At 43.5% G+C, this 27006-nt stretch overlaps 2 protein-coding genes across 4 annotated transcripts in view; one reads left to right on the top strand and one right to left on the bottom strand.

The window, feature by feature from the left end:
- The window catches only part of ABHD5 (abhydrolase domain containing 5), a 48285-nt gene extending 28954 nt beyond the window's left edge, over positions 1 to 19331 (bottom strand). Inside the window, exon 1 of the mRNA XM_014466025.2 lies at positions 19259 to 19331. Coding sequence (XP_014321511.2) covers positions 19259 to 19331 — 73 coding nt within the window. The remainder of the gene's footprint in view (positions 1 to 19258) is intronic.
- A 4603-nt stretch (positions 19332 to 23934) lies between these two features.
- Positions 23935 to 27006, top strand: part of ANO10 (anoctamin 10) — a 90600-nt gene continuing 87528 nt past the window's right edge. For all 3 annotated transcript variants that reach the window (XM_014466023.2, XM_014466020.2, XM_023764182.1), the window contains exon 1: positions 23935 to 23986. The gene's annotated coding sequence lies outside the window, so the exon portion shown is untranslated. The remainder of the gene's footprint in view (positions 23987 to 27006) is intronic.

Raw genomic sequence — 27006 nt, 5'->3', positions numbered from 1 at the left:
GGGCCGACTGGGCCGCTCGGGCCGCCGCCGCCCTTAAGGCCTTTTTTGCGCACGCATGCGCAACCCGCCCACTCGCACGACCCCGCGGCACGGCCGCGCGCAGGCGCATGCCAGTCCCCGCCCCCCAGCCCCGGGCCAAACACCTGCAACGCATGCGTCATCGCGTTCTACCGGCTCTTGCGTGGGTCCTGGCCCGGCAGTCAACCTGGAGGATCTGGTGAGACTCGCCCGGCAATTATGTAGCAACTCATCTCGGGAACGACTGTATCCGTGCATCATCCGCTGCACTGACTGTCAGGTACTGGGCACCCGGCAGGCACCTGCTCGTACCTTGGAAGAGACAAGATAGTAACCGATCGATGTTTAATGACGAATGGAAATGTCCTAATGGAGGTGATGTGTGGCCTTCCACCAGCCGTTCCCCACAGGTGGATAGCCAAGGGGACAGGGAGACTCTCAGGACCCAGCTATATCCACTGCGCTAGACGCTGCCATTACAATAGTGGTCAAAACCAGCAACTTGCACCCGCACTGTGTACATGGAGGGGTGTGCAGAGTATTTCGACACTTAGAGTTCTTGAGTGGAAATCACTAACGTAAATGTCAACATTCCTTGACCTGTTTTCAAGTCTTTGAGCCATCAGACACTGCCTGCTTTTGTACTTTACCATTCCTTACCATTCGTCTATCGTATTTACTGTGTACCTACTATGTGCTCACTGTTCTAGGCGCTGAGAAAGCACTGAAATAGAGATCGTGCCTTTGCAGAGCCTACGCTAATGTAATACCTTTTCTTTTTAATGCGGTTCATTGCTCTTCTTCCCTAAGCCTCCTCCCTCACTACACTCTTTCTCTCCTGGGCCCCTGTAACTCAGGCTATCTCTATCTCCCTCGGATTCTCAGCCTTGTATGGTGGTTACGACTTTTTAATGAACATTAGTGAATATCCTCCCAACTACACTGGAAGTTCCTTGAGGATAGGTTTGGCGTTTTCTGTGATTTAGAGAAAAAAAACACCCCCACTCATAATCCCTTGAGCATAGTCATAGCAATAAATATTTTGTGGTGTTTGAACCAATTTATAAGTATTTTAGGGAAGACTGAGACATACAAAAACACTTTTTCAGGAAGTCATGGTATTGCTAGAGATTTGTAGTGTCTCTGCAGAAAATGACCCTCTACAATCTCCACCTCTCAGACCATATCTATATTAGGGGCACCTCCTTCTATATGGGCCAGGCTGGTTATTGGGGACTCTACTGCCTGGAGTACAGTCTCAGTCCAGTGGTATTGAGCTCATTTAACAAAATCCAAAGATGTGGTGGCAATTCTTGCAGCACTTTCAGAAAGTTGGACTGACATACATGCACTCTCAAAGGTCTTTGTGGACCGGGAGCCTGCTCTCATAGATGCCTATGGCTATTGCACGGTGAGAAAGAGAGGGGGTGGATGGAAAGAAAGAGAGAGCTATCAGTATCCTAACCCTTTTAGTGACCTACTAACCAATTACCTTGAGTGACCAGTACTTATGTTGGAAGATCACCAGTGCCTACTCAGAATTCTCCAATCAGTCAGAGGTGAAACTTTGCAAGGCAAGTACATTGTCTACTTTGCCTACTCTTCCGCAGGGCTCTGGAGTCTGGAGACCTGAATGCTGCCATTATATCACCAAGACTAAGTATGCCATCGGTTGATGACTGGTGCCCCACTGGTTTCAAGGTGGGCTTTAATTTCTAGCCCCTGTTCCCCACTCCCAACAGAGATTCTCCAGGGGAAATGTTGAACACCACCACAGCCACCACAGGGTCTGGGCCTTTATCGTAAATGTGCCAAGCAAACACTTGCAAGGCAGAATGAGGGTAAGGGCATGGAGGATTTTCTGAGGGCTTCAATAGCCTGCCTGCCCTATAAGTGCTTATAAAATGCTATAATTAAACAAAGTGAGGGAGCAAGTGTGGCAGGGAGATAAGAAGAACCTGGGAACGTAAGGGAAAACAGTAGCTGGGTCAAGGGAAAGGCCTCGAAGGACACCAATGAGCTGTATGACCTTGCGAGGGGTGGTGGGGGGAGGGTGGCTGGGCTGGGGGAGAGGAAGTCTCATGACTAGGGCTTCTCAAACTCTAATCGGTATCTTGTGAAATTGCAGATTCAGACCCTGTAGGTCTGAGGTGGGGCATGATTCTCTGTTCACTGAGATGCTCCATTTCTAACCACCTCCCAGGGATTGGGTGGTCAGCAGACCACCCTTTAAGTAGCGAGATTCTAGAGCAGCCTTGCCCACTAGAACTTTCTGCAGTGCTGGAACTGTTCTAAATGTAGTGGATATGAGTTATGTAGCTATGGAGCATTTGAAATATGGCTGGTGCAACTGAATTTTTAATTTTAATTAAATTAAATGTTAGAACACACAGAGCTAATGCCTACCATGTTAGACAGAAAGGTGGAGATCTTATCCTCCTCGTCTATGAAAACGAGAGTTTAAGACTAGATAACTCCCAACACTCTTTCTGGCATTCTATGGTTCCAAATTGTATGTATGGGGGTAGGGGTGGGAGGTTGAGGTGGGGGGCACTTGTTAAAGTCTGGAGGAAAGCCTGAGGGGTTGAGAGCTGCTCCATGGTGGAGCATGCAGCATGTCCCCTAGGGGCTGGATTCTAGAACTCAGTGGTGGAGCTGCCCTCCGGAGACAAGAGACTGACTAGCCAATGAGTGCCTATGGAACTCTCAGAACCACATAAAAGGCCTTCTTCAGCAAGATACAAATGCCAGGCCAGAAAGAAAGAGAGATTAGTTTAACCATGTCAAAATTTAAAACAGCTAGGTTGGTGTGGCTCAGTGGTTGAATGTCAACCCATGAACCAGGAGGTCAGGGTTTGATTCTTGGTCAGGGCACATGCCCAGGTTTCAGGCTCAGTAGGAGGCATGCAGGAGGCAGCTGAACAATGATTCTCTCTCATCATTGATGTTTCTATCTCTCCCTTCCTCTCTCTAAAATCAATAACATATATATATATATATATTTAATTTGAAACACCTCTGTGAAAAAAGACACAGTGTAACACAATGCAAAAATATGAAACAGACCAAGCTTTACTATCTTTAATATATAAAGAAAATCAGATTGAAAAATAGATTTTGAAAATTCTTCTCAGAGGAGAAAACTCTAAAGCCATAAATAGCCATAAGATGCTGACACTGATCTGTGATCAAGGGAATGCACATTCAAACCATGATGACAAAAATGAGAAAGGTTCATGGTAATAAATATTGGCAAGAATGTGGATCCACGGGGACCGTTTCCACACAGTTGATGGGACTGCCAATTGATATAGTCATTTAGAAAACAGTTTGGGAGTTACATGTAAAATTAATAGCCCAGCAATTTAACTTGTGGGAGTCTGGCCTTCCTCGTGTGCACAAAGAGATGTACAAAAGGATGTTTGTTACCTTCAGTATTCTAATAGCAAGAAAAAAAAAAGAAATTAAGAAGAATGCCTATGATGAAATAAATTCTGGCATGCCCATAATATGAAATGCTGTGGCAACAATGAAGAAAAATGAGGTAAATCAGTGTGTACTAATATGGAAAGCTCTCTAGAGCACATTATATGTAGAAAAATCAAAATCCATGACATATGAGCCAAAAGTTGATTCTTTGAAATTAATAAAATTGACAAACTCCTAGCTAACTGATCAAGGGAAAAAAAAGAAAGAAAAGAAAAACACAAAGGAACAATATCAGGTTTGGAAAAGGGGATATCATTACAGATCCTACCCACATTAAAATAATAATTAGGCAATATTACAAACAGCTTTATGCCAATTAATTTGACAGTTGTGATAAAATAGTCAAAATATTTAAAGGAAATAACTTGCCCAAACTGACAAGATAAAAAAGAAAACGTGAATAGCTCAAAATCTATGTTTTTAATTGGATATGTAATTTTTAAAAATTCCCCCAAAGAATTTTTTCAAATAGTTAATTAGTCGCCCCCTATGATGTCGTCAGATGCGTCACAACTTCTTTGCCACTTCTCACACTGAGAGTTGGAGTGTATTTTCCCTCCCCTGCAATCTGAGCTATGATTTGTTTTGACCAGTAGAATGGGACAGAAGTGATGCTGGAACTTAAGAGATCTGTAGCTTCAGTGTTTACAAAGTCTTACGTTTCTCTGAAAGTCAGCTGCCCTGGCAAAAATCTAACTACTGTGAGACCACCATCTGTGAGGAAGTCCTGCTAGCCACATGGAGAGAGGAGCCACGTGGAGAGCCCTGAAGCACCAGAGTTGTGAGTGAAGCCCTTTAAAAATTCCCAGCTCCCTTTCCCTCCAGGTGGATAAAATATCTGCCCAAGGCAGCTTAAATTCCTGACCCACAGAATTGTGAGAAAGTGAAATGGTCATCGTTTTAAGCCGCTGTATTTTGAGGTAGTGTGTTCTGTAGCAATAGATAGTTACACCAACCTTGCATCATATAGTGCTAACCCTTTGCCCCACCAATGTACAATGCTGCTATTTCATATAGTAAAGTATGTAGCTGATTTATTGAGTTCCAAGATTTATTTCAAAATAGTTTGTGTAGCTTCTAATTTTGAGGTCCCTGCAGATTCAGATGCACTTATAAGAATAATTTGAAGAGATCCCATGTCGGCTCACGTCTTTTGCCAGTTTTCTAACTGTTGAGTTGTGGGACCTTTTTATATTTTCTAGGCACCAGTTCTTTGTCAGATGTGTGGTTTGCAAATATCTCCTCCGATATTACAGCTTGTCTCCTCATCTTCACATGGCTTTTGAAGAATAAAGATTTTAATGTAATGAAATCTCATGTTTTGATTTTTAATGACTTAAACTTTGGATGTTGTCTAAGAACTTTCTGCCTAACCTGAGACCCCAAAGATGTTCTCTTCTGTCTTTTTCTAAATTTTATGGCTTTACATGTTACATTTAACTCGGTGATCCATTTGGAGTTAATATTTGAATGAAGCGAAAGGTTTGGGTCAAGGGTGTTTATTTACTGCCCACGGATATCTACTTGCTTGGGCACCATCTGTTGAAATAACAAATAGTCTTTAATTAACATGTTATGAGGTAGCCTCTTGTGCTCTTATAAAGGATGTCTGATGTGTGGACAATGACAGGCATTTTTCAGGGTAAGGAGATTTGTGGTTGTGGGTGGGGAGATGTGCTGCCCAACTCCCTCTTCAAGGAAGGCCTTCTCACCCAGCTGCTGTGAGAGTTTCGGTGGAACAGCTTCCAGCCTTCAGTCCCTCAGAAGGTCAGGCCCTTGAGAGGAAGGCTCACGTCTGGTCACAGATGCAGGTAGGGATATTAAGGATCAACTATTTCCACCCAAACTGGAATGATTCTGATGAGTCCATTTTTCCGCCAGAGCTCTCTACACCTGAGGCTGGTGAGCCTGCATCACGGCTCAGCTCCTCCCTCCTTCCCACAGGTGTGGATCTCAAGGGAACATTAAACTCTGTTTTAGAGACCGCTTCCTGCGGATTTCAAACTGACGCTCGTTTTCACTTTTACTGGATGATCCGCATGACGTTTGGCTTAGGTTTGGAGATGGGTGGAAAGGTTATGACTTGATGGTTTTTCTACGACTGTTGTAGGAGTCAGTCACACCAGGAAAACTCTCATGAGAAAGTGTGCTCTCACAGCACACCACTGCAAAAGGAGAGTAAGCTGGAATGGAGGGAAAGGAGAGAGGCGAGTGGTAGGATGAGCACAGGCGCGCGTGTAAGAGAAAGAGATCACAGTGGAACAGAGTGAGAGCTGCATGATGCTGTCACCATAGTTTGTAGCGGTTCCAACACTAACCAGGAAGGTAGATGTGTGGGTGACTGTCCATACGTTCAGCAGGACCAAATCTCCCCCTTCAACATGGGATGAGAAATCAGGTAGTCATGACCCTGCAATCAACCCCACGCTTGTCCCAGCTCCCATGCTGATGTCCTCCCAACACCTTTCATGACTCCTTAGGAAAACCAGACTTAGAGAAGAAAATCATAGGAGTGATTGTCCCATTTCAAGCTCAAACGCCGGTGGAGTTGGAGGCAGAAGAGGGAGAGGAAGGGAAGGGGCCAGAGAGGCTAGTGTCCAGTTTCCAGACATTGTCCCCAGGCCCCAGGAAGTCATACTTTGAGAAGTGAATTTTAATGGTGTCCCTTTTCTCTACCTTTCATTTGATTAGAATGGAAAAGTCCTGGATTTTTATTGTCACTAGGATCAGTACTTTTTAAAAGGATTTTTCCTACCATATTTCAGTTATTTTAACTTCTCTTTTTCTTCTGATAGTTTTGTTCTTTTCTGATCAGTTCATGCTGAAATAATAGGCTTTCTCATAGATCAGGAAAAGTGTTACCCTCCAAAATGTTGACATTGAAAATGTAAGGTGCCTTTCTGTGTGTGAACTTCCAAGAGCAAAACCCATCTGCGTATCCATGATCTATGTAGGGGCAGGTTTATACAGTAGCAGAAAGTGTCCATACCCATAATTCCCTCTGACATTAATGTTGCCTCACCATTTTGAAGATGCATCCTTCAGTTTAATTCAGCTTATTGAATATCCATTCTGTTTAGTCTGCACTTGTGGTGGAAAACAAACAGCAATTGGTGTCTCGGCTCTATTACATTTTCTGACAAGTGGAAAATATCTGTTTGTGATGCAATACATACTTGGTTTTAAGTAATTCAGCAAATTGGCTTGTTTAGCTTTCGCTCTGCAGGGAACAATTTTCACCCATCATTGATTCCCCACTGAAATATGTTGTGATTGTTGATACCGGCAGCCGGAAGAACTTGGTGGTGGTTTGAGTGAGTGAGGAGTTAGTGAAAACGCAGCTCACAGTGCAAAACTAGCCACGCTCATTTTGCTTACCTACGTGCCTGGAGCCAGCCCTTGTCAGTTCATGACAGCCTAGTGTTAAATATTCAAGAACTTTGTGAGCTAGATGTTTGAAATTGAGGGTATTTACACCACAGAAATAGTCAAATTTTCAAATCAGGGTGTTTTTTTGTTTATTTTTTGAGAGCTGGTTTACCAACACACCATTTCCTCCTCTGCCTCAATGTAGGAGGGCTACAAAGGAGATGGCAGGCAACGAAATTAAGGTTTTTCAGGGAAAAGTGAATAAACACTAGTAAACTGAAAACACAAAGAATCGGAAGACAAAGGTATAACTTTCTCTAAAAGTACCCAGGTATAGGTAAGCACATTTAAGCCTTTGAGAGCTAGAGACTGGTTATTAGATGGAGCAAGTATGGTAATGACTCATGAAAGTGAGTTTCAAACAAGGCTTGTTTTCTTTTAAGTTGAAGTATACAGCACAAAGCATAATGGTTATCACAAAGTTAACACCCCCATAAGCACAATCCAGATACCTGCAGCTGGAAGAACTTTATGAAGCAAATTTTCTGGGAGAAAAAGGCACACTCTAGGAGACGGTAATGGAGGGGGCAATCCAGGCAGGCATGCAACAAAAGAGACAACTTGGAGCTCCATGGCAGTACTGAGCTTCAAGAATTTCAGTTGGCCCTAGCGGGGTGGCTCATTTGGTTAGCAGTGGTTCTCAACCTTCTGGCCCTTTAAATACAGTTCCTCATGTGACCCAACCATAAAATTATTTTCGTTGCTACTTCATAACTGTCATGTTGCTACTGTTATGAATCGTAATGTAAATATCTGATATGCAGGATGGTCTTAGGCGACCCCTGTGAAACGGTCATTCGACTGCCAAAGGGGTCGCGACCCACAGGTTGAGAACCACTGGGTTAGAGCATCTTCCCGATATGCCACGGTTGCAGGTTCGATCCCTCATCAGGGCACATACAAGAATCGACCAATGAATGCTTAAATAAATAGAACAACAAATTGATAACAAATCTCTCTCTCTCTCTCTCTCTCTCTCTCTCTCGCTCTCTCTCGTCAATACGTTAAAAAAATTTTTCAGTTGGACAGTGTAACCTCCTCTGGATTTTTCTTTTATTTTGATAGGTGCTGCAAATCAGTTTATGAAGACTTTTTTAGCTGTGCTGATGAATATACATTTACTAGCTAAATTTAGGACTTTCCTGCTTTGAAATGTGAAGGTATTACTAGTGAAGTACCCTCCCTTCTTCTTAGTGCAGTCTCTGATTTAATGTAATTATTTCAGCTGCAAGTGGGCAAAATAGACTATTAACTATCTCGGGTTCAGTAGCATCTGCAGTATCTCTTGCTATTTGCTACTTTTGTATTAACTCGTCAATTTCATTTAGATACATGTAGATTCTTTTTCTGGGGGAAAGTTGAAGTATAATAATTCCTTGAGAGTGAAGATATATAGCTTTGAGTCCGAAAGAAGAGGGCCGCCAGGGCCTACTAAATGCAGTGTAAGTTTTTCTTCTGTACAAGACTTTAAGTTCTGTGAAGGCAAGGACAGTGTGGGGCACATAGTGTTTGTTTATTAATTATGTGTGGACTTGGATTGGATAGAGCTGAATAAAATCTTTTGAAAGGTGTTATGAATAGTGTTTTTATCTTAATTTCATCCAAGTTTTGCATCCATTATTTCATCTAATTTTACTGCCCTCCAAAAAATACATTTATTGATAGTTTTATGCCAGTAACAGAATGTTAATTGAAAGGAACACATACTTACTGGTGCATCAGAGGGACAAGAAATAAATGATGTGATGAGCACTTTATTATTCATTTTATCAAAAGGCTCTGCCTCAAGGAAGTGTTTCTTATTATCAATGCACTCGCACAAGTACATTTGAGGCTGTTGACTTTTTTCAGAGATAGTAAATTGCTCATTTATTACATTAATGTTAATATACTCAGCTTAAGGCATGCATTTTATCAGACAGGAAATAAAAGGGGCTGGATTAACACAAACAGAACATAGCTGGTCTAAGATAATTATTCCTTGCATGTGTCCTTTTCCCTAAAACCTGCTTTAATCCCTACCGAGAAACCCTTTGATGACAGTCTTGCTTTTTATTGAAGTGGTTTCTCTAACTTCAGATAACTTCCGATTGCATTTTTTTCTGTGATTCTTTATGATTTACAAAAAGAGGTTTGGGTTACTACAACTTGTTGTTTGATGTCCTGTTGCTTCTTTTTCTAATTACCCAAAAAAGACACTAGACCTGATATTCTTGATGAATTTGCTCAGTAACTCCATGGTTTTTCTCAATTTTCAAAGCAGTTTCCTTTCAACTACCTGTTATTTTCCTTACTTTGTACCCATTCATGATCTTTTATCTACCTAGGACATTCCTAACACCTCCCTGACTCCTAACCCAGGTTCTGTTGTATTTGGGGAATTCTAAATCCTCTCACCTCTCAACTCCACTACTCCTGATATTTATTATCTGTCCTCAGGTGGGCGTATGTGTGTCAGCCACAGAATGATATGCATCTATATGGGCGAGAGGGACCTTGTCATGGTATGTGTGTGTACAGCACATAACAGGTTTATGACCACCTCAAAGTGGAGTGGATGAGGGACTAGTCTTATGAGCACACAGCATTGGATACTTTAATATAGAGTATACATTCTTTTAAAAAAACAGACTTATTGACATATAATCTACATGCCATAAAGTTCACCCTTTAAAAGTGTCCAATTCAGTGGTGTTTAGTTTAGTCACAGTGTTTTGAGTGTATCACTACTACTTATTTCAGAACATTTTCATCATCTCCAAAAGAAACCATTAGCATCTCTCCCACCCACCAGCCTTAGGCGGTCACAAACCTATTTTTTGTCTCTATAGATATACTTTTTCTGGATATATCACATAAACGCAATCACATAATATCTGGCCTTTCGTGTCTAGCTTCTTTAACTTAGCAATTATTCATGCTTTATCATGTATCAATACTTAATTTCTTTTTATGGCCAAATAATATTCCATCATATGGAATACCACAATTTATCTATTTGACAGTTGTTGGGCTGCTTCTGTTTTTTTTTTTTGCTATTATGAATAATGCTGCTGTGAACATATATGTGCACATTTTTATGTGGACATATGCTTTAAGTTCTCTTGGGTATATACCTAGAAGTGGAATTTATCAGCCGTATAATGACTCTACGTTGAACATTTTTAAGGATAGCAAAAATGTTTTCCAAACCAGGATCAGCATTTTACAGTCCCACCAGCATTATATGAGGGTTCGAATTTTTTCACATCCTTGGAAACACTTGTCATTATCCTTTTTTTAAATTATAGCCACCCTGCTGGATGTGAAGTGGTATCTCTTCATGGTTTTGATTAGCATTTTTCTAAGTACTAATGATGTTGAGCATCTTTTCATGTGCTTGTTAGCTACTTGTATAACTTAAGGGAAGAAATGTCTGTTCAAAATCTTTGTCTAATTTTAAAGTGAATTATTTGTCTTTTTTTATGTTGACTTGCAGGAGTTCTTTATAAATTCTGGATATAAGTCTCTTATCAGATAAATGACTTGCAAATACTTTCTCCATTCTGGGTGACAGCTTTATTGATATTTGCAGCCAAAATCTTTAACTTCTTATGAATGCAAATTTATCTGTTTATTTTTTATTTTGGCTGCTTATGCTTTTGGTGTCATATCTAAGTTACCATTCATTTGTGATCCAAGGTCGTAAAATTTTGCTCTTATGTTTCCTATGAGTTTCATAGTGTTACATTTTGGCCATATTTTAAAAAATATTCTTTCTGCTCCTTTCTAGCCTCTTCTTCTGGGACTATGATTATGTGTATTTTGATATGATCGATGTTTTTTCCACAGGTCTCATATTCTATTTGTTTTTACTCATTCTGGTCCTCAAACTGGATAATCTCAATTAGCTGAATCTTCTTCACCAGTTCCAATATTATCGAGCCTATCTAGTGATTTTTAAACATTTTTAGTTATTGTACTTTTTGATTCCAGAAATTCTATTTGATTACATTTGATAATTTCTATTTGTTTTATGATATTTCCTATTTGATGGTACTTTCTCATACTTTAATTCTTTAGACATAGCCTTTTTAAAAAAAACTTTGAACATATTTATAATACTTGGTTTAAATGTTTGTTTTTTTTTGTTTTTTTTGTTGTTGTTTTTTTTTTTTTTTTAGTGAACCCAACATCAGAGCTTCCTCAGGCACAATTTCTATTGATTGCTTTTCCCTCCTCCCCCTTTTGTTCTGTGTATGGATTATATTTTCCTGTGTGTTTTTGGGGGGATGACAATTTTTTGGTTGAAACTGAGACATTTTATATAATATAACATGGCAACTCTGGAAAACTGATTCTTCCCTCCTTCCACAGGGTTTGCTATAGTTTTTGCTATTTACTGTTGTTGTTGCTAATGCTGTTTGTTTCATGAATTTTCTGATATAATTCTATAACTTTGGTATTCTTTGTCATATGTGGCCATTGAAGTACCTGCTTGGTTACCTTAGTGGTAAGCTAATAATTGGGCATTGATTTCCTTATATTCCAGGATCCAATAAGTTTCCCCACCTTCCCTGAGGGTCTTTGTCTATGTGTTGGGGCAGGCACGTTGGTCTTAGTCTTCCTCATTACACAGCACCTCAATCTGAATCAGAGGTGAGAGATGCCCTGTGCATGCATGTCATATTCTAGACTCCCAGGAATCCCAGAGCTTTATAAAACCCCCAATTTATATCTCATTTCCAGTGTTTTCTTTTAAGATTTTTGGTCAGCTCTAATGTTAGTTGTAAATAACATCAGGTAGCTTTAATGTTAAATAGTTACTAGTGATTGATTGTGCCTGACAAACCCCTTGAATTTGACTATTTCCAGGGTGAACTTGAGTTAAATAAAATAACAAGCCCTGAGGATGGACTTTTCATTGAGATGCTAGGCAGGTCAAATAATGACAGTTCCCATGGGACAGGGCTTTTGGAAACTCAATCTTGTTCTTCCCCCTTTAGTGGCTGCTAAGCTGCTAGTTTTCATGGCTAATGTAGTTGGAAGGCTGTTGGTTTTTAAGGCTCCTGTGGAGATGGGGAATGGGAAATGGGATTAAGGCACCGATCTCACATTTTCTTACTGTGACTCAGCTGTTTTTCTTGAATAAACACTCATTAGACTGTGGCAACCCTTTAATTTCCAGAATTTGAAAAAGGGATTTTGATAGTTTTTGCCAGTGTTCTGTTGCTTTTATGGGAAAATAGATTTTCAGAGGTTTTTACTCCAGCATGCCTAGAGTCAGAACAAGTTATTATTCATTTTTTAAATTGAATTTATTGGGGTGACATTGGTTCCCAAAACTGTACAGGTTTCAAGTGTACAACTCAATAAAACATCATCTGCACACTGGATTATATATATATTTTTTTTAAAATCCTCACCTGAGGATATGTTTTTTATTTATTTTAGAGAGAAGAAGAAGAAGAAAGAGAAGAGAAGAGAAGAGAGAGAGAAAAAGAGAGAGACATCTATTGGTTGTCTCCCACATGCACCCCAGGGATCAAACCCAACAACCTAGGTATGTGCCCTGAACCGGAATTGAACTAGCAACCTTTTTGATGTATGGGACAATGCTCCAACCAACTGAACCACTGGCCAGGCCTGAATTATGCATTCTTGATACTTCACTTTTCAGCCTGATTCTCTAACCTTGAGGCAGGTTATAGTAGCCTACATTTAAGAAAGGCAAGTGGGAGATGAGAAACTTTAGCTTCTACTAGGGAGCAGGAAGGAGGCAGCTCCACTGAGGCAGGAGCCACGTAGGTTGGCTTGGCTTGGCTTTAGCAGCAGGTGATATTGTATAAATAACTGCTTTGCATATGACTTTCCTCTTTTGTAACATGGGGATAATGTTGTTGACCTCACAGATTATTCACTGTAAGGATTAAATACATTACCTCATGTAAGCGAGGGAAGACACAGTGTAAACTAAAAAGCAATTAATATTCTTTCCCAATCCACTAGACACACAATAGTTCCTAAATAAATGTTGTTAAATGAAGAAATAGCAAGAGCGCATGACTCCTAATTAGCACAGTGATTGATTAAGGTCATGGGAGCTGGAGCTCAGACAGCCTGAATTAAAATCCTACCTCAGTCACCTACTAGCTATATGACTTTGGGGGATTAGTTACTATTACTGTTGCCTATTTACTTTTATTTTGCTCAAATCTTGGGTGTGCTGTGGTCTCCCACTCTTTCACCACCCTGCTTACAGCCACCTATGACAGTTTTGTGTTCGGCGCCTGAGGGAGGGTCAAGTAATTTGCCCCCCTATACAAATGTCCGGTTAACTCCCGCCATGTATTCGGTGAGCATGTCAGGTGTTCTAAGCTTCAGCACAGTGTTTCCCTAAGGAGCTATGGCTTCTGTCCCTTGACTTACATGGGAATTCATGGGGAAAGACAGGAGCAGGTACAATAAGCATATATAGTTTGACAGGTTTACGGTCAAATTTTGTATTTATGTAAATAAAATATAGAACTGTATTTAGTAGGATCCTAAAGGATGGCGAGATCCTAGGGACTTGCATGGATAAGGGAAGGCCTCCTGGGGGTGACAGGCTTCAGCCTAGCTCTGAAGAGTAGATAGAGGCTGAGTCCCCAGAAAGAGGAGATGCAGGGGCCCTACACTGAGGGGGGCACAACAGCTGGAGTAGAGGTGCAGCTGAAGGCCTTTCATGGTAGTGGAAGTGGTTGTTGAGGCTACAGCCATGCTAATCACTGTTCATGTACGAAGCTTGTTTAATCCCGGTATAATTCGGTGAGTGTTAAGCTATTATTATCCCCAATTGCAAGTGAAGAACCTGAGACCAAGGAAAGTTAAGTCTGTGCATATGAGTCTCACACTGCTGGTGACTGAATCAGAGCTTGAAATTCTGTCTCCTTCTAGAGCCCCAGGGAACATGGCTGAAAATAATGTGAAATTAGTAGAGGGGTTTGGATACTTTAAATGCAGAGTAGTCTTGTCTCCTGGACTGGACTCAACAGTTGAAGGAATGATGCTCTAATGGCAGAATTCTAGACATCGACTGCTGGGAGGTGAAAGAGGATTTTCTCCTTTGGGAAGGGAGAGAGCTTCCCCTCTTTCCCACTTTCACAGCAAACCGGCCTCGTCTTCCAGATGTTGTACCCCCAGGGTGACTCTGCAGTACTTGGAAGAACCCCATCGCCTACCTTTTTGCTGATAGATTGCTATGTTTTTGTGATCTGTTGGTAGGAAGGATCTTAGCAACCAATTTCCCCTTTCAGGGTTGAAGTAACCCCTGGAAGTAAACACTCATCCTGGTCCATACTGAAAACCTCTTAACTCCGCATGTCTATGACTCTTCAACATTCTCTTAGGCCTGCAGTTCCCTCCCTGTGAAACATGGAGGCTGGGTTAGATGACTTCTAAGGCTCCTTCCACCTTAACACTGTTGTATTAATCCTTTAACTCAAAGGTAGATTCGGCATCGGAGTGACATCTACTATAGGATTGGAGCAATAAAAGGAGCAGGGCAAGTAACAGGCAGGAGTGCATGCTGTCTGCTCTCTCCCCGTCCCCATTACCCCTGCTCCAAATGAGAGACTGGGAAGTGTCCCTCTTACAAACATGGGGCATAGAACTTTTGTTTTTACATCATGGTATAGTGAGACAGTTAAAAACTTATTCCCAAGGTTTGTATTTACTGAAACAAAGCTGTCATAACTTTGAACATGACTCAGCAGTAGAACAATAAACTTTCCTTGGAAGTGTCCCACTAATCAATGAGGCAACTAATAACAGGCAGAGGCACTTAAATAACGATGCTACAGACCTTTAAAAGCGGAGTACGGAAATATCAGATTAAAGACATGTACCCAGGAAGTAGCACCCGGGGCCTGGCTCTATGGGGATAGGGAATTTTGTGTTTTAACTGACCAGACCGGAGCCTGCACATGCTCGTGTCTGACTTCAACGCAATCACCCAGAGAAAATACCAGCTCAAGACATTTAAGGAATGCTTTAGTGGAATCGTCTTCAGAGGCAGAGAACACAATCTTTTTTTTTTAATTTCTTTATTGATTAAGGTATTACATATGTGTCCTCATCCCCCCATTACTCCCCCAACTCCGCCCCCCCCACTCATGCCCTCACCCCCCTGTTGTCTGTGTCCATTGGTTAGGCTTATATGCACGCATACAAGTCCTTTGGTTGATCTCTCCCCCTTACCCCCGAGAACACAATCTTTGATGTCCAGTTCAACCTTAAACCTTTGAGGATGGGCTTGATTTGTGAAGCCAGTCATGAATTAAACCAGAGCCTTGCATATGGAATAAGGAAGATAATCAAGAGAAATAATACCCCTCTGGACTTCATCTGGAGATGGTGGAGTAGACCCCCATCGCCTACCTTTCTGCAGATAGATTGCTATGTTTTTGTGATCTGTTGGTATCAGTCATGCTCTAAGGCCAAAGGGGCCTAAGAGAAAGGATTTAGGAGGCCGTTTTAACAGCAGTGGTGTCGGTGGGACTGAGGAAGCAGCTGATCAGGAGGACACTGGATCTGGAGGGGTCCGTGGAGGACAGTGCCCAGACACTGTTGTGAACATTGTTTCTCTCTATTCCAAAGCACCAGGGAGCAATTTCTGCTCCACAGTAGAGTAAAAATGTCTATTTGTGGATCTCATTTCCACCCAGATGTTTGTTCCTTCGTCTCTGTGTCCTGCATTATATCAAGTTAATGTCGAAAAATGAATCAAATGGGCTTTTGCATAAATGGTGGTTGGACAAATAGAAAAGTCACTTGGAAACCTCACATTGAAATAAACTCCTAACAGATCAGAGATCCAAGTGTAAAACATAAAACCAAATAATTATGCATGGGTACTACGCTTAAGTTGTGGGTTCGATCCTTGGTCAGGCCATATACAAGAATCAATCAGTGAATGCATAAATAAATGGAACAGCAAATTTCTCTCTCTCTCTCTCTCTCTCTCTCTCAATCAATCAATCAATAAATTTAAAAAAATAAAAAAATATGTCTTTTCTAGATCTGTCCACTGAAAGAACCTAGAACCAATGCTACTCTAGTGGGAGTGAGCACTCCTTGCCCCCAGATCTTGGATTCTAAATATCATTTCTCACCAATAAAGAGAATGTCCTTATTCTTAGGAGATGGGTATTGAAATATTTAGTGATGAAATGGTGTGAGTGTACCATTTATTTTCAAATGCTTCAGCTGTGTGCTTGTGGGTTGGTGGGTGGGTGGATGAGTGATAAGGATCTAACTCTTGCACCAAGTAATCCCCTTTCCTGCACCTGGCATAATCTCCACCTGCCCACACTTTCTAGAGTACATGGCCTCCATTCTGAAGATGAACCAAAGCCCGGAGGAACACTCATAAAAAGATCAAAATTACTAAATTGCAGGTCCCCGACGCTTAGAGATCCTACAAATAGACAATGCCATGTGTGCTCTAATTTTCTGCTTAAAGCTCCTTACATCCTTTCAATTCAGATATTTAAAATAGAACACCTGGGACTTCAACCTTACTAGTCAATGCATTTCTTGAAATACCACTTCCTAGTGCTTTTGTTTGTGTGTTGTTGTTTTTTGGCTGTGATAGGTGAGAGCTTTCATTAGAAGTTACTGGCTTTGACGCAGCTTGGAATTGGGAAATACGGATTCTCACTGAGGCTCTATAACTAACTTGGAATGTAGCTTTGGACAAGTCACATCCCCTTTAGGGATCTTAAGTTTTCAATTGCCAAATATAGGGATTGGACATGATTATTTTACACTGTAAGTTTCTGTGATTTTGAGTTTTCTCCAAATAGAGTTTTGCACCTAAGAATAACAGGAGTGGAGCGAGAGAAAGAGAGAGAGAGAAAGAGAGAGAGAAAGAGAGAGAAAAGTGTGAGGCTTTATTGGGATATGAAGTGACAGCTGGAGTAGGATAATTTTTTTTCCAGATAATTTTTTGACATCTTGTGTCACATTCTTTAAACATGTTAGAATGCATAAGGGTGACAAAAGGTTCTTCAAGTATATAGAACAATATTTGGTATATGATTTTATTTTTAATTATCCTTAAATCCAACAATTATTTCCTTTTCAATCTAGAAGAAAAAGGATGGGCTCTGAGTGGTTCTGTGGCAGGCAGTTAGACCGACATGAGCAGAGCAGGAACATGGGACAGGCACAGAGAAGGTCACCAGGGCAGAAAGCCCCAGGTGTCCAGCAACGGGCAAAACTGGGAAAACAAGGATCTTCCCTCACCCCCGACCCAGGGTAAACCTTCCTCCCCGAGCATATTGCTGGTCCTGTGGCTTAGACCCCCTGACCTTTCATCTTGCTGGTCATGCGGTTCAGATACTCCCATGACCTTTCCCCTAGTATGTGCTGGTCATGCGGGTTAGACTCCCTTAGAAGAGAATGAACAAGGGGGCCAGGAAATAGCCCTTAAGGGTTATAGGGCACCAGAAACACCAGAAAAGATATTATCAGACCAGCCCCCTGAGTCGAAGGGAGAGGGCTGTTCCCTCCTCAATTCTTGTCATGCTCCTGGGAAAGAATTCAAACAGCAGCATTGTAGTTAATTTATGAAGGAAGCAAAGCAACGCATTTATTGAAGAAGTAAATCAGGCAAATCTATCAAAATACACTGGCATGCAGCACCGGTGGGCACTCCCTGTGTCTGCAACTCATGTGGTAGCCGGTACAGCTATGCCGGAGTTGGCCGAGGATGTGTGACACCCCTCAGATGTTGGTTGAATATGCTCCCATGCATATTAAATAACCTACCATGTACATCTACACGATGGAATACTATGCTGCTGTAAAAAAGAAGGAACTCTTACCATTTGCAACAGCATGGATGGAACTGGAGAGCATTATGCTAAGTGAAATAAGCCAGTCAATGAAGGAAAAATACCACATGATCTCACTCATTCATGGATAATAAAGACCATTACAAACTTTTGAACAATAATAGATACAGAGACAGAGCTGCCTCAAACTGATTGTCAAACTGCAGTGGGAAGGCCAGGGAGGGTTGGGGGACAGGAGGGAGGGGAGTAAGAGATCAACCGAAGGACTTGTATGCATCCATATAACCATAACTAATGGACATAAGACACTGGGGGGTAAGGGAGGCCAGAGGATTGTCAAGGGCGGGGGGTGGGGGAAGGACACATATGTAATACCCTTTGTAATACTTATTATAATATATTTTTTTAAAAGAATAAAAAAAAAATTAAAAAAACAAAAACAAAAACAAAAAAACAAAATAACCTACCATGGCAGGACAATTGAAAAATAGTAAATCTTCTGTTTGCTTGCATGGCTGGGGATAGACAATCAACCGTGACCATCTATCTAAAAGTGTTAGAATACAAATGCACCAAGCATGAAATCCTATTGAAAGCCACTTCATTCTCTTGATTATTCATTATGGTTGCTCAGAGTCTGACAGACCTTCAAGGTCATTATTGTGAACATTACTTATCATTGTAATGTGGCAATGGAAAGTGTATTCTAAAAGAGTTCTGTTTAGTAGAAGTCTGCACGTACAAGAAGCCACCATTTTATTTGGGTGTGTGTGAATCCACACTTCTGCTGTGTGGTGTCAAAACAGGAATGTTGGAAGCAAACCTTCCAGAGTCGTCTTTGGTGCCTGGGTTGTGGGTGCCTGCTCTCCATAAACTCCTGTGCAAAGAGGCCTGGAAGGAGAGGGCCGTGCTGATTGGGGTGTTGGTGGGGGAGAAGCGTTGTGTTTGTTTGGAATTGGTTGAGGGGAGCAGCTTCAAGTAAACTTTTCACAGTTTAAGTTGGAGGCACACTTTTCAACCATTCCTTCCTCACCCCCTCAAAACATACAACCAGGAGTGAGAGGTACTATGAAATATAAACCCATTGAATATAAATGTATCTAATGAGTGTTATGTTTAAACTAGGGGCCCAGTGCACGAATTCATGCACCTTGAAAGGACCTGTGGGCCACAAGGCTGCGGTGGACACAGGGGCGGGTCTCGGCCCATCCTTCCGCTAAGGCCCCTGGTCCCTTGTCTGCTGGCAGCCCCGCTCCCACCACCACCGCTCTCACATGCTGATGGTGCTGGCCCCAGTCACACCCTCTGACAGCGAGGAGCAATTGGGGCCGGCGCCAGCAGTGGGTGCGAGTGGCGGCTGCTGCCCCGATCGCCCCTCAGGAGCAGGGGAGGTGGAGAAGCCCTCAGGAGTGATCGGGGCCTGCACCAGGCGCTGGCAGCTGATGTGAGCGCCCAGTGGGACCAAGGCTCACAGGAGCAAAGAATTTTCAGTAACCACCAATGACTTGCCCCGATGACAGCAGCTAGCTGTCCCCCACTCAGCTGCTCCACCATCCTGCCACGGTGGATGCCCGCCATATTCTGCGTGCCCGCCCCCTGGTGGTCAGCACACGTCATAGCGACTGGTTCAGTTCAGTTGTTCTGCTGTTCGGTGTATTTGCATATTAAGGATATGGATATATATCAGCACTTCAAGCAAAGTGTTGTAATGTGGTTCATTTTGAAGTGACTGTTCAGAAACACTGTTTTCAATACCCCCATCATGGCTACCCCAACATACACGTCTATAGCCCCAACTCTCAGGACTCCGGTTTCTCAGGCTAGGGACACTCCTATGGGTTTAACTGATTGTGTTGAGTAAATACTGCTGGAGAAATTCTCTGTCATCCAAACAAGCTCAATGTACTAACGTGTTAGAATCTAGTTTCTGGAAAAGCAGAATTGTCTGTATTCCCATCACAAACGGATTCCTTACCTTATTTTAGATGTGTGGCATTAGGATCTATGTCTTAAGCATCAGTTCTAGGAATGCAGTATAAATTCCCATAAAGGTATGGATGGGAGTGCTTGGTGCATGTGGGAAAGCTTGCTGAGTCATCTGATTCCTGAGTTTGTTGTACTGAGGTGGCTTAAAATGTTAGGTTCTTTGACCTTCTCTTCAAAAGGTGGAACTGAATTCCCCTCCCCTTGATTGGAGGCTGGACTTAGTGATTTGCTTCTAACAAGTAAAACAAAGCAGAAATGATGGTATGTGACGTTAGGGATTAGGCCATCAGAAGGTATTACAGCTTCCTGCCTGCTCTCTTTCCTATCCTTCCCTCTGCTGGACGCCGGCTGCCATGTCAGGAGGACATGTAAGCAGTCCTATGAAGAGGTCTGCGTGTAAGGAACTGAGGCCTCCTGCCCACAGCCAGGTGAGCGAGCCGCCTTGGATGAGGGTGCACAGCCCTGCTGACATCTTGACAGCAATCGCAGGAGCGATCCTGAATCAGAACCACCCCACTAAGCCACTTCTGCATTCCTGACTCTTAGAAACCGGGTGAGATAATAAATCTTTGTTGTTTTAAGTTGCTGTGTCTGGGGGTAATTTGTTAAATAGCACCTACTGGATGGTACTGTTGCTCAGCTACATGCACCGTGAAGAGAACTGTTTCACCCGCAGAGGCCAGAGGCCATATAACTCTGCCCCAGTGCACTCTGGGAATTGGGCCCTTGACCATGGTTTCACACTGAGGGCCAGGCAGCTGCTCTCTGGATACTTGTGAGTTAAGTACTTTTACCCTTTAACATCACACTTCAATTTTAATAGATGTTTTATTTTTCAGAAATACTAAGGTCAGAAAAAAGATCTGTCACCACATCCCATCCATATCCCATTGAACTGACTGAGTAGCCAATATTATGTGCATTTATTGTTTTGGTTTTGAGAGTTAAAAATCCCATTAAGGTCACAAATGCTTTAATAGGAAATTCAAATTTTCAGGGCCTTGCAGCGTTCAGCACTAACATTTGACATGAATGGTAGACACCAGGGCTCAGGGGCCCAAGTTAGATTCAGAATGTTTTGCTTGCCGTGAAGGAAGGAAGTAGATGCCAGCAATAAGGTGTCCTAAATGATGCATGAGTTGTCACATGGCAGTTCTGTACCCTGGTCTCACGGTGGGACCAAAGAAGATCCCCAGGAAAACCATTATTGGCAGCAGTACCACATTCGAAGCCCGGGCCATGAATGATTCCTCCTTCTCTCCCTTCCTCATGACCTTCTGCTCCTTGTTTCTCCAGCACATGCTTTGTGTTTCTGCCTCTGAACATTTGCGCATGTCTTTCTTCCTTCTGAATGCCTGTGTGCTCCACCCCCCCCCACCCCACTCATCTTAGACCTGTCCACAGGACCACATCCTCTCCTTTCCTCAAGGGCAGCACTCGGATGTCACATCTGCCATCCATCCCCCCAGCAGTCCCTTCTAGCTCCAAGTAATTTATCCCTCCTCTGGTCTCCTATAGTACATTGATTTGTTTCCTGCTCTAATTATTTATGTTATAATTGTGTATGTAGATGCCTTGCTCTCCTAGACATGTGTGAGCTCAGCGAGTGGTCACCAGTGAGTTGGTCCTTTATTCCAGCAAATAAAGGAATGCAGGAATTTTGAAAGTCACTGGATAAAACAAACATGGTTTTGGTTTTAGATTTTTCATCTGTCTTCATTTCGACTGTGTCTACTGGGTGAGGATGTGTAGAGTAGACAAGAATTTCAGATCAAGGAAAGATGAGTACATACATCCCCCCAACCTGTTTGTGTGTGTGTGTGTGTGTGTGTGTGTGTGTGTGTGTGTGTGTATAGATAGATGATAGATAGATAGATAGACATAAAAATCTCCAGGAAATTCAAAATAAGCTGGTTTCCTTTGGGGAGAAAAACTGAGTGGTTTGGGGATAGGAAGAGAGATCTAGTCTCTTGTAGCTTTTAAGTGGCTGTGTTACTTATTTAACTTTTTTAAAAATTGGAAGACATGTGACAAGGAAATCTAGTTATCATTTGTCCTCTTACAAAGTCTGTGTAACTCTGAAGGTCTGCGACCTGTGTGGACTGTAGAATATGCTTCTGTTGGGAAGGCTCAGTTGTGCTGACAGCAAGGCTACTCCTAATTGTTGGGAGATAATTCTACGTGGGCCTTTTGTGTGTAAGCACATCTACTGAGTAAAGGCACTGACACATCATTGTTCTAAACCAGTGATGGTGAACCTATGACACGTGTGTCAGAGGTGACACGTGAACTCATTTTTTTGGTTGATTTTTCTTTGTTAAATGGCATTTAAATATGTAAAATAAATATCAGAAATATAAATCTTTGTTTTACTATGGTTGCAAATATCAAAACATTTCTATATGTGACATGGCACCAGAGTTAAGTTAGGGTTTTTCAAAATGCTGACACGCCAAGCTCAAAAGGTTCACCATCACTGTTCTAAACTATCTATTGAAGGATATTTGCATAGCAAATAGCCTTGATGATAGAGCTAGTTTCTCCCTATGGAACAGAGGTCAGATTTGTTTCCTGTGTAGGATGATGTCTCCCTCAAAAGTAAGGTTGAGCAGGCTTGCTAACAGCTCCTTTAAGAGACCAGGGTTACCTAAACTCAGAGATTCTTAGCTACGATGCAAACCCAGTGAGTATGCAGAATCCACCTGGGCTGTTCCACATTACCCGCTTGGAACTTGGGGGAAAGGGGGACTGAGGCAACATGGAACTCACACCAACTGCTATGCAGTGAGTAATAAAGTCTTCTGTCTTGACCCAGGAGTTTCTTGTCTTCTTTCAGCATCCATGAAATTGTGAGATTAATTTATTAGCGCACAAATATGGTAAAATGTTATACCCTCTGCATTTCTTGACACTAATGATATAGATTGAGATAGTTGGAGATACCCATCTTAATAAAAATCTAATATTTAGGATGAGCAGTTCTCCTCAGGTGAGCAGTTTCATAGAGAAATTCTATTATTTCAGTGGCTTTATTCCAGGAATGTATTAGATACACAGAAGACACAGGAAAGACCCATTAGCCATTTAGCCTGTTCCCTGCTAAGATAAGAAATTGAAATAACACTAGGAGCTAAATTGTGTCCTTGGTTGCTTGGCAGATGTCAAATGGTCATTGCTCTAGGTTACAGGTTTCCAGTAAAATACAGCAGAAATAAAAGAACACTTTCCCCAGAATATTCAAAATACTTACATGACCTATCGGCTACTTTAGCCAATAGTGTTTGTATTCAACACGGGGAGGATGGAAACAATTTACATATTTCTTTCTAGAAGGATGCGATAGGTCTTTTAATATATGAAAGACAGGAATGCAGGTAAGGTTGATGGCAGGGTGGGGAGGAGAGCAGGTATTAAACAGGATGGTCAAAAAGTACCTCAATGAGAAGGTGGGAGTCGATTCCTTTGAGGAAGAAAAACCATCTCCATATTCAACAAAGAGCTTTGTAGGCCGAAGGTTTAGCCAGGGCAAAGGCCCGAGGTGGCAGGTGGGAGGGTGTCAGGTGAGTTCTAGGAAGAGCAGGGAGACCAATGTGGCTGGGGCGGAGAAAAGGGGCGTGTAAAGGGGTTTTTCTGAGACATAAGGGATGATGATGGGGCTGGGAGATCCTATAGACCACTGTAAGGAATTTGTCCTTATTGGATCTGAGGTTTAATAATAATAATAATATGAATTTGGGGTTTCACCACCTGAAAGTGAGTTACAACTAAAATGATACTTGAAAGCGACAAGAAAATTGGATTCTGGACCTTAAGCGATGGAAAAAGAGGAAAATGTTAAGTAGTACCGGCTCTGAGTACAATAGCAGGAGGCCTCGCCCCTCCGGTTGTGGTCCCGACCCCTCGGAGTGACAGGCCTCGCCTCCCGCATGTGGTCCCGCCCCCTCAGAGTGACAGCCCAGCGAGGCCTCGCCGGTCCTACCGTAGTCCCGCCCCCACTCAGAGTGACAGCTCAGAAGACACGCCTCTCCCCTTCCCGGCTCCGCTACCACTCCACGTGACAGGCCAAGTAGGCCAACCCGGTCCTCTCCTGGAGCGACACGCACTAGGCCCCGCCTCCCACCATGGTCCCGCCCCCCGCCGGCGCGTAATCACGTCTAGGCCCCGCCCTGCAGGCCCCGGCCCGCCCCGCCTCCCGGTCTCCCCGGCACTCGGCCCGCCCCCAAAGACGTGGAGCGCCGCGGCGGCGGGTGAGTGGGGGAGGGAACCTCAGACCCCCTCGCTCTCGGCGGGCCAGCGCCCCAATCCAAACCCGGGACGCCTCCTGGGACTCCTCCCCGACCGCCGCCCTTCCTCCCAGGGACCTCCCCGAGCTGGCGGTCCTGGGAATGGGGAAGTGGGCTGGGGGTGTCCAGGTGGGGAGAGGGAGGCGTGAAGGTATTGGGGGGGAGTGGCTGTCGCAGCGAGGGGGAGGGGATAGGAGTCGGGGCGTGGAGGGTTGAGGAATGGAGTGAAAGAAAGGGGGTGAGGCCGAAATCTGGGGTGACGAGCTAAGGATGGGGGTCCCTCGGGGAGGGAGGCTCACAACTTTGGGGAAGGTGGTCGTGAGTCGGGTGGAGGAGTCAGCGAGTCATGGGAAGGACCAGCTCGCAGAGGCCATGATGTACGTTTCCCCTGGCAATCTGGGGTGCAGGGAGTCTCAGGAAGGGTGTGGCGGGGCGGGCTGGCGGGGTGATCGGGTTTCCAGGCGTCTGACTGGGACACATCGTACAGTTTGAATAGTAGATGCAAGTGAGGGGCAGTGCCGGGGACACCTGAGAAATATGGACGGAACGGGGTCCTCCTACGGCGGCTCTCATTCTCCCGGTGCCTGCGCAGAGCAGCACTCGTGTGCGCTGCCTTCTGTAAAAGCCTATTTGAGCAGATGAGACAATGGATGGAGGTCCGGGATTTTGAAAGTGTAGTTGAGGTGTGTTCAGTCTCATCAGCAGTTGTATCACATTAGCTTAAGTCCTGCGGAGTTGTAATTCTAAAAAATCTAATCCTACCGCTGAAAGAATCTTAGAATTGCCATGAAGAATGACACATTTAAAAGATCTAATGTAAAGGTATAGAAAAGGCCTGGTAAATTGGAGAGTGTGTGCCCTTAAAAAAACAGTGAATTTTTTTTTTCATTGTAAAAAACTTGGAAGATAGAGGAAAAGTATAAGGATGAAAATGAAAAGCCCATTAAAATATTGGTGCAATTCTTCTCAATTCTTTTTTTTTTTGATATTTTTTGTGTATTTCAATGTACCTATTACTGAATTGGGACCATATTATCTGTTACTTGATAATTATTTTGCTTTTTCCTCACCATTTTCCCGGATCATTCAAAATGCTCCTTACGAATTCTTTTAAATTGTTGTGTAACACTTGGTTCACCGGATGAATTCATTCTTTTATCTCATACCAGAGTTTCAACTGTGGGCCAGCTCATGTGCTTGGAGGTGAGATTTTCAGACATTATCCAGCCCAAATGACCAAAATCTCGGTAGTAATGACAGTAGACAGAAAGTGTGAGTGAGAGGAGGACATAGTCTTGTCTCGCCTCACTGGTCACACTCCCCGCAAGACTCAGTTGGGTGACTCAGCCTTCTGACTGTGCGGCGTGCAATCAGGCCTGGGCCCCTGTGGCCAGGCTGTCTTCAGTGTGCCCTGTCTCATCTCCTCCAGCTTCCTGTTGGGTCCTGAGGTCACAGGTTCCACATACGTTCCTCAGGGAATGGGCCCCACCAGCCTCCCTACACCGTCGGTGTCACTGAGAAACCTAGTGAGGGTGGGTGTGTGCAGTGCTGACTGGCCACTCCCCTATCTGCCCATCTCCTGCATAACTGAGAGGCAGCTGCCCTACATCCCAAGGAGGGAGTGTCCCACCATTGCTCTCAAACCTAACCGCCTGTCGGAGGTTTCAGAGGATGCCACTGGGTTGTCTCTGGGGGAGTCCCGTCCCCCGTCTAGCCCTGGCCACTAAGATGACAGCTTTCCTCCCCAGGAAGCCCTCTCATCCTCCAGCTCCATCAGCGTGGCCCTTCATGTCCCTCTCACGGACGTGTTCCCTTCTGCTTCATGACCGAGTGGTTTTGTCATTTTATTTCACGCTTCTCCTTGGGTCTGGAACAAGTTGATTCCTAAAGACAGCCTTGTGCATTCTTTTATTGGCCTTTGAATTTATGATAATTCCACACCCCCCCCCCCTTTTTTACCCAGACTCAGGAAGAGAGTAAAGGGCCCACTGTTATTTTTTTTGTTCATTGATAAAATATGCATATATGCCCTCCCCACCATACACACACATGGTTGAACTCGCAGTGGGTTTCTTTTCATGTGTTTCAATCCCCATGGTCAGGATTCACCTCTGTAGTCAAGTGATTCCAGTGGCTAATGTAAAAGACACATAAATCAGTAAACCAGTTCCTTTGTAGAGCTCTCTCTGGCCCTGTGTGCCGTTGTACACATGATAAAGAAGAACAGAATTTGGGGTGGCTGTCTGCTGAGCCTGTGCCCCAAGGCCTGTGTGGAACCTGTCACTCATGCTGTAGTCATTCCTGGCTGCCGTCCTGGCTGACAGCCTGGATAAAAGGGGGGCGTTGGCTATGGTAATGGAAAGCATTCTCCCTCCAGTGCCCAAGACGTCTGCATATGTTGAATATGCTTGTTTAGGTCAGCCCTAACTGAAACCATGAGGCCTTTTCCTGTACCCACCCTTAGAGCCCTAATGTGCCCCCATCTGGTATGTTGGTCCCATGTACTCCTCCCATGTTCACCATAATGCTGGTGAACAAGCTCCCATTAAGACCCTCTGGTAAAAGCAGATTGCAGAACTCAGCCTAGACCAATGCTGCCATGAGGCTTCTAATTTCTATCATCTAACTCTTGATACATCACTGGGGAGAAGTGGGATTAGAGCCGGCCTGGATGCCACTGGCCAGCGAACTGCAGAGTACAAGTCTGCCTTGCCTGCATCCGTGCTCTAAGTACAATAGCCCAGGAGGCCTCGGGGAGATGAGCACTTTCCACACAAGATGGCATGTGTCTTCCCAACACAGAGAGGGGCAGGGATCTCCCAAGGAGAGGGCATCCCCAGGGGTGTTACTGTACAGTGACAGTTTTCCTGAGCAGAAGGCACAGGAAGCAGTGCTCAGGGTTGCAGGGACAGGAAAAAGAGAGCACAGGTGGTGTAAGAGGATTCCTGCCTCTTAGGTAACCCAGACAGTCAGTCCACTGTGGC

Source organism: Myotis lucifugus, unplaced genomic scaffold, assembly GCF_000147115.1.
Source record: "Myotis lucifugus unplaced genomic scaffold, Myoluc2.0 scaffold_319, whole genome shotgun sequence".
In the NCBI taxonomy this organism is placed as follows: Eukaryota; Metazoa; Chordata; class Mammalia; order Chiroptera; family Vespertilionidae; genus Myotis; species Myotis lucifugus.
Note: the sequence above shows the minus strand (reverse complement) of the source record. Positions and strands in the feature narration are given on the sequence as shown.